General features: G+C 63.3%; 2 protein-coding genes across 2 annotated transcripts in view; one reads left to right on the plus strand and one right to left on the minus strand.

The window, feature by feature from the left end:
• Positions 1-132: 132 nt before the first annotated feature.
• Positions 133-2923, plus strand: ACA1_192110 (uncharacterized protein; the record flags this gene model as incomplete). The annotated part of the gene is made up of 3 exons (XM_004336446.1): positions 133-669; positions 734-925; positions 1088-2923. The coding sequence occupies 3 exons, from the start codon at positions 133-135 to the stop codon at positions 2921-2923; spliced, it is 2565 nt and encodes an 854-aa protein (XP_004336494.1).
• Positions 2924-3034: 111 nt separating this feature from the next.
• Positions 3035-7966, minus strand: part of ACA1_192120 (K+ channel tetramerization subfamily protein) — a gene marked incomplete at both ends in the record, with an annotated part of 5718 nt that continues 786 nt past the window's right edge. Inside the window, 13 exons of the mRNA XM_004336447.1 lie at positions 3035-3281; positions 3376-3553; positions 3661-3869; positions 3974-4114; positions 4251-4347; positions 4467-4629; positions 4755-4883; positions 4997-5094; positions 5178-5278; positions 5415-6238; positions 6493-6620; positions 6754-6977; positions 7090-7885. Coding sequence (XP_004336495.1) covers positions 3035-3281; positions 3376-3553; positions 3661-3869; positions 3974-4114; positions 4251-4347; positions 4467-4629; positions 4755-4883; positions 4997-5094; positions 5178-5278; positions 5415-6238; positions 6493-6620; positions 6754-6977; positions 7090-7885 — 3335 coding nt within the window. The remainder of the gene's footprint in view (positions 3282-3375; positions 3554-3660; positions 3870-3973; positions 4115-4250; positions 4348-4466; positions 4630-4754; positions 4884-4996; positions 5095-5177; positions 5279-5414; positions 6239-6492; positions 6621-6753; positions 6978-7089; positions 7886-7966) is intronic.

Below are 7966 nucleotides of genomic sequence, written 5' to 3' on the forward strand. Positions count from 1 at the left end.
CTCTTCTCATCCATCGCTTCGAGCCAGCCGTTCTCCATTACCCGATTCTGCCACTACTCGATCTTCGTAACGGTCGGATTCGTTTAAAAATCGAGATTGAAGTAGCAGCAAAAGAAGAAGAAGACGAGGGAGATGGACAACTACCAGCTGATGAAAGTGGTGGAGCTCGAGCTGCGCAAGCAGCAGAAGCGAATACGAAGGAAGCAGAGGGAGGAGGAACGCGAACGGCGCAAGATGCGTCGAGCCAGCCGCGACCTGGGGAACAAGCAGATCTACCGACGTGAGCCCTCCCTGCCCACATCAAACAGCCTCACCCCTTCATCATCTGCCGGCGGTCTGCCGCCTCTGAGCTTCGTAGGGCTGCGGCGACCCAGCGGGCCAGGGGGCGACAGCGAATGGAGCGGGAGCGAGGATGCTCAGTCCCATTTCATGATCCAGCGGGACATCATCCCTTCGCCCACCACCAGCGAATGCAATTTCATGAGCGACGACGAATTCAGAGGCGAATTTCGATTCGGCGATGAGGACTTTGCCGAGGAGGACGACGATGGCGACGAGGAGGAGTGGGAACGAAGCGATGATGACGATGATCTGGGCACCGACGAGGAGACAGATGAAGAGGACTACTACGAAGAGGAAGACGACGACGAGGGCACCCCTCGCCACTCTGTATGCCTCCCCCCTCCCCCCTCATGCGCGTGCGGTGGTGATGGGCCGTCCCCCTAACGTGCAGCCGCTGCAGTACAAGGCGGGTGGGGAGGGCATACTGCTGCGCCTGTCGGCCACGAGGGAGAGCCCGACGGGACTGCTGCGCCCGGGCGACAGCCCGCGAGGCGGCGCCATCACGATGCAGCAGAGCGACGACGCCCACATGGCCAAGTGGCGCAAGTGGGAGCAAAAGCAGCGCGCCCACGGCACACACGCCGTACCTCTCTCTCTCTCTCTCTTGTGTGTGTGTGTGTGTGTGTGTGTGTATGCGCGCGCGCGCGCGCGTGTGGTGTGTGCGCGTGGTGTGTGCGCGTGGTGTGTGCGCGTGGTGTGTGCGCGTGGTGTGTCTTGGGTGCTGACCCGACTCTCGATCACGTAGGCCGGAAGCAGCGATGACCGATCGGCCGGGAGCGAGGAGGAGGCGGAGAGCGAGCTGCGTGCGCGGGAGACGATGATGTCGACGCTCAAGGCCACCATCGAGGGGAGGCGCCTCAAGGGAGCGCCCGGCAGCGAAAACCACCACCATCATCATCATCATCACCATCCCCAGCACCAGCACCAACAAGGGGGACACATCGAGCGGGTCAAGAGCGGGGTCGACCACGACCGTGTCGACGCCGCGCGTGTCGTGCGGCGTACGCGGAGCGCGAGCGAGAAGAACGAGCTGGCCAACCACCTCAACAGCAACAACCAGAACAACGGCAGCAACGGCGGTTCGCTGCACGCCGCGAGCGATGACGTGCCGCAGATCCGGGTGAGCGGCGACTGGGGCGTCCAGTGGCTGCGACGAGAGGGGAGCATGGACGACTATGACGACGACGAGGATGACAGAGTGATGCTCGTGCCCGAGTTCGAGGAGGACGGGGTGGCCGATGGCGGGAAGATCTTCTTCATCCCGTTCGAAAGCGGCAGCGGCGACGTGCCCCTGCCCGCGCTGAGCGAGAGCCAGGTGAAGCGCTTCATCGGCCACGCCCTCAAGGCCGTCCAGCGTACCGAAGACAGCGAGCGAGCCAGCGACAGAGGAGCAGCAAAAGAAGAAGAAGAAGAAGAAGAAGTGAAAGAAGAACCGAGAGACGGAGGAGAGGTGGAGCGTAGCACGAGCACGGACGACGACGATGACGAAAACGCCGACCCGCACGACCACGACCCACCGCCGCCGCTGCCGGCGCCGCAGCCAAATCCCGAGACGGAGACGGGGACGGCCGACGAATCGCAGGACGGTGAGCTGCGGCCCGGCACCAGCGTGGACGTGGAGCCGGCGAACACAAATGGAGGAGAGGCGCAGGCGGAGCAAGCATCGACGTCACCGGGCAGCTGCGCAGAGGCCCCCGCGGAGCACGAGCAAGAGGACGACGACGAGGAGGAGGCGAAGAGCACGAGCAGCGTTACGCCGGAACACCACCAACAACCACAACAGCCAGAATTGCAACAACCGCGGTCCGAGGAGAGCGACGAAACGACCAACACGGAGGGCAGGAGGTCGCCACCGACGCCCGTCGACGGGCTCGCGAGTGTCACCGCTGGACCAAGCGGGCAACCACCGCAGCCGCTGCCGGAGCCGCAGCCGGTAGTGCACGTGGGGATCGTGGCCGTGCCTCACCATCACGTGGACCCGGCCGCCCTCCACAACCACACCACCACCACCACCAACAGCAACACTACGAAGGGGATCGACGAGCCCTGGACCACGACCACCGAGCAGGCGGCCACCGCCACCATCGATGACAAGCTCGCCGGGCATCGACAAAGTCGCCACGAGGCGCCGACGGCTACGGCGACCACGACTACCACGACCACCACGACTCAGACACGAGAGCAGAGGCGGAGGGAGAAGGGCAAGGAGAAGATCGACGACGACGAGCTGAAGGGTGAAAGCGGTGGCGGCCACCACGACCACAGCAGCGTTTCTGCGGCGGCGGCGGCAGCTGGCGGCAACGTGCGGCGCGCGACGGTGCTGCCGCGGCCAACAGCCCCTGCTGCGAGTGCGACGACGGGAGTGGACGGCGGCGCGGCGCGGAAGGACTGGGTGTGGGATCGGGAACACAGAGACGCGTCGCCGCGGGAAGGCAGCCACGCCCACCTCCGTGGGAGCGGTGGCTCCAGTGGGACACGATCACCGCGCGAGGGCGCCACCAAGCGGAGTCCGCTGCTGGGGCGCGACGACCCCCAAGTCGCCGTTGCCGCCACCAGTTGCCTCTCCTGTACATTATCCTGATTTCTTTCTCAATACTGCCACAGCAGGCGTTGCTTTTAAAGTAATAGCTATGGCTCAGTTTCACGCTGCTTGTTCTTCTTCTTTGTTGTTCGCAAGGTTCATGAGTGGGTGTCACTTGAAGGTGGTCTTGATGGGGTGGGAGACGCCGTGGGAGTGGTGGAAGGCGTAGTAGAACGGGTAGAAGGAGTAGGGGTGGTGGTAGGGATGCGAAGAGAGCTTGTTGTGGTGGAAGGCCAGGTCGAGGTCCCACACCTGCAGCGTCCCGTTGTCGTGGCCCGTGAGGAACTGGTTGCGCACGTAGGGCTTGGGTGCCGCCAGGTCGTCGTACGACACCACACAACACGATGTCACGCTCGACCTATTTAACCATGAGACGCACTCAGACTCATGCCGTACCGTGTCGTGTCGTGTCGTGTCGTGTCGTGTCGTGTCGTGTCGTATGCTGTGTGTACCCATCGACAGGTTTGATGCTGCACACGCAGTAGTAGTCGTCGTAGATGGTGAGGGCGTTCTCGGCGTTGGTGATGACACACAGGTGGCTCTCCACGCGGCCCTCGATCTCCTTCCCATCGATGTTCTCCAGGTTCCGCTCCAGGAACACCATCTGCGTCAGCATGTCCTGCATGAGGCCTGTGGTGACCACACACGACACACACGACACACACGACACACACGACACACACACACGGTCAATATGATGGGGCGCTGGCGAGAGAGCACAAGCTCGAGGCGCGCACCGCTGTTGTAGATGAAGTGGTCGATGCTGCCGCCGCTGTTGTAGCAGGCGATGCAGGAGACGTGGGGCTGGGGCAGGTCGACGTAGAGGTACCGCCACACCTTGATCGTGCCCCCGGCCGAGAGCGACGAGAAGATGAGGCCGCCACCGGACTTGTGCGACTCGCTGATCATCACCTGGTTGATCGGCTGGTCGTGGTGCCCCTTCGCACTGTCGTACGCGTGGTGTCAGCACACTGCATGCTTGGCGTGTGTGTCGTGTGTGTGTGTCGTGTGTCGTGTGTGTGTGTGTGCGTGCGTGCGTGCGTGCGGCACCTGAAGATGAGCTTGAAGTTGCGGGTGTTGACGACTTTAGAGCAGAGCCGCACGCTGCCCTGCTCGGTTCCGTAGGTGAGGAGCACGTTGGAGCCGTGGCGGTCGGTGAACACCACGCAGCTCAGGCACGTGATCACCTCCCTGCATGCCACACATTCCCGCCCCCCCCCAAACCCCCAAGTCGACACGCACGCGTCGTGTGTCGTGTTGTCGTGCACACGTCAGCACCGCCTTATCGGCCGCACACAGGCATATTGGGGGGGGGGTGGAAACGCACTTGTCGATGTCCTCCCAGGTCTCGGCCACGACCCATTCCCAGTGGGTGTGCGAGTTGAAGTGCTGCGCGAGCTCGCAGATCGTGCCATCGTCGAACCCTGCCCAGCAGTTCACATGCGCACCAAACACGTCAGCACATGCGGCATGTGCGTGTGTCGTGCGTTGTGTGCGTGTGTCGTGCGTGCGTTGTGCGCGTGCGTGTTCTTGGAGGAGGTACCGAGGAAGGAAAAGGGGTCGACGACGGCGACGCACATGACGCGATCCTTCTTGCTGAGCTCCATGGACCGCGCCGACAGCTCCCGCGGCGCGCGCGGCGACGACGGACCGAACGACGACGGGCTGGGCGAGATCGCATGCGACGGCGCGCACATGTAGATGATCTGCCCCACAAGAACTCTTCATTAGAACCTGATATTTATCTTTATTGCCTGCAAATATCCATTTTTTCAAATTATTTTCTAATATAAATAAATAAGCAAATGCGAAAATGATATGATCTCGATACCTTGTTGCGTTCGGGAGGTTCGCGGAGGTCGAATATGCAGATGGAGTTGTCGGTGGATATGGCGACGAGGTAGCAGTTGTTGACCATAAAGTTGCACGAGATGATGTCCTTCAGCTCCAATTGCAGCTCCTGCACACCACACACACAACATGCGCGCACGTGAGCAGCGTTGCATAGAGAAATGAATGAATAAAAGGAATAATAATATATAAATAGGCAGAGTATTTGGGGGGGGGACATACGCCCCACTTGACGCCGGACTTGAGGTGGAGCTGGTCCCACACGCACACGAGGGCCGACTTCTTCGAATAGACCGCCAGGTACAGGTTCGTGTACTGGCCTGCGATGGGTCGATGGGGTCGAGTTACAATCGCAGCAAGACAGTGTGTGTCGTGTGTGTGTGTGTGTCGTGTGTGTCGTTACCGGTGGTGGTCATGGTGGCCGACATGATGAGGCCGTCGGCGGTGGGCAGGCACTGGGACTCCATGAACATCAGCCGCCACCCGAGGGCCATGTTCTCATACCTTGACGCACACGCACACGCACACGCAGACCGTGAGGCGGAACGCACTTGAACGCACGCGCACGCAACACGCGCACGCGCACGCACGCACGCACAACACGACATGCGAAGCAAGGGAGAGGGAGGCCGAAGCGTACTTCCAGCAGGCGATCGAGCCGTCCTCGTAGGCGGCGCACACGATGTTGAACTTGGAGCAGAGCTGGGTGACCTTGGAGTGGGCGTGCTCCCGCCGCAACCACGCGCCGCTGGCCTCCAGCGATGCCGCCGCCGCCTCGCGCTGCTGCTGCTGCTGCTGCTGAAGCAGCTCCTCGTCGTGGTCCTTCTCCTTGCCCCGCTCCTCGGCCGCCGCTGCCGCTGCCTTCTTGGCGCCGCTCCCGCTCCCGGACGTCCCGCTGCCGCCGCTGCCGCCACCCGCGCCGAGGCCGCTGGGCGGCGGAGCGCTGATGGGCGTGGAGGTGGGCGCAGCCGGCGCTGCGGATACCGGCGCCACCGGGACCGCAGACGAACCAACGACGCTGATGTCGCCGTTGCTGCCGGGTCCGCTGACGCTGATGCTCACCCCCGCCACGCCGACGCCGCCGCCGCCTCCTCCGTTCGGTCCGGAGACCAACGGTGACGCGGACGACGACGCGTTCGAGGCCGAAGGTGCTGATGACGATGACGACGAGGAAGACGAAGGGTTGTCCGACGTCTTCTTGCCGTCGGCCGGTTGTTGCTGCATCTGCTGCTGCTGCTGCTGCTGCTGCTGCTGCTTGTCCTGCTTCTTTTGCTTGTCGCGCTTGGCCTTGCGTGCGGACCTGTCGTCGAGAATGCTCGCTTCGGGCCGGGGCAGCTGGCACATGAAGTACTTGTACCCGGGGTGGCTGGAGACCATCGAGGAGGCGATGTGCTCGCTCAGCTCGGTCATGCCGTAGAACTCCATCTCGCTCAGCACCTCCTCCAGGCTGAGGCCCTCCGGAATCTGGCGGCGGTGGTGGTCGTCGTCGTGGTGGTGGTGGGCGCCGTAGTAATAGGGTCAGCCGCACGCGAGTCACGGGAGGGGGGGGGAGGAACACAGACCTTGAGGTGGTTGGTGCGCAGGAAGGAGAGGATCGGGTCGAACAGCCGCCCATCCCTGTGTGCGGTATCGACGCACAGAAAGAGGCGGATAAGCAAGGAGTGTGCTGTGTGTTGTTGTATCGGTGTGTGTGTGTGTGTGTGTAGGTGATGGTGCACGTGCCTGTCGATGAAGAAGGCGCCCTCGTGGTCGCGAATGGCGGGGAATTTGCCGCTGAGGAGCACCGAAAAGTAAGTGTTGGGCAGTCGCATCAGCGTCGTCCTGCTCGTCGTATACTTGACGCCACCTGCACCACATTCGAACACGCGGCACGACACGCGTCACCGCACACGACAAGACCAACAACACGACGCGAATGGTTAGCGCGAACCAAGCCAAGCAGTGGAAGGAGGCGAGTTCAGAGTTGGTGCGTGACGAACCGATGTTGAGCTTGATGACGGCGTCGGTCCACGGCGACGAGGAGGACTCGAGGTCGGGACTGGAGTGCGTGTGCTCCGCGTACGGCGAGGAGGCGCCGCCGCTCGACAAGGCGGGCACCGCGACGGCCGACGACGAGTCGTAGAGGCCGAGCGCGTTGCTGCTCAGACGGCTGATCAGCAGGGCCTTCCCCTTCGGCCTCTTCACCACGCTCGGCGACCGATACCTGCAGATCGTTCTTTTGTTGGCACATGACGCACGCAGGACACACGCGCCACCGCACACGCACATGCACACGTGTCACCGCACACGCACACGAGGAACGAGAGGAGTGGTACCGGTGAGAGGTGTGAGGAGCGCCGCCGGATTCCTCCATGTGCGCGGGCGAAAAGGAGTAGCCGGCGCCGTGGTGGGAAGTCGAGTCGCCGCCTGGCGCTGCGCCGCCGATGCCGTTGGCCACCGAGGCCGCGGCCGCCGCGATGGCGGCAGCCGTCGTGCGTCGCGCGATGGTGGCCGCGTCCAGGCCGGCCTCGCCTCCGCGCGGGTCCAGCTGCTGCTGCGGCGGCGGCGGCACCCGGTCCGGCCGTCTGGGCACCTCGATGCCTCCCTTGGCGCCGACGCCGCTGGGGGTGACCAGCGACGCGATGGAGGTGATGCTGTTGGTGGGCGACGTCGAGTCGCCCAGCGTGCGGTTCTTGAGCTTGTTCCACTTCTTGCGCTCCTTCTTGTCCATCTTCTCCCGCTCCCTGGCCTCCTTGGCCTCCACCTTGCTGCTGCCCTCTCGGTCGCGGTCTCGTGGGCGATGGCTGGCGGTGGTGCCCACACCGCTAGACCCACCGCCTCCACCACCGCCGCCGCCACCATGGTGCTCGACGAAGGTGGGGGCCTTGTTGGAGATGACGGAGAGGAGAGAGGAAAACTGGGGCTGGGTGGTGTTGGTGTGGAGGCTAACGGGGCTGGGGTAGGCCCCGTAGGACGAGGGCAGGGAGAAGCGCGGCGAGAGGCGGCCCAGGTTGGGTCCCGAGTAGAAGCTCGACGAGGTCGAGGGGAAGTGCGTAGCGGCAGAGGATGATGAAGATGATGTAGAGGATGCGGGGGTCGAATTGGAGGTGGCAAGGCCTTGGGTCGTGGCGGCTGAGGAAGAGGATGCAGCTGAGGGGTGAGGGGGCGGAGGGTACAGCTTCTTGGGCAGAGGCACATGCGGCACTTCTTCGC

The sequence above is a fragment of the Acanthamoeba castellanii genome (genome assembly GCF_000313135.1).
Source record: "Acanthamoeba castellanii str. Neff unplaced genomic scaffold scf7180000084749, whole genome shotgun sequence".
NCBI classification, from domain to species: Eukaryota; Discosea; order Longamoebia; family Acanthamoebidae; genus Acanthamoeba; species Acanthamoeba castellanii.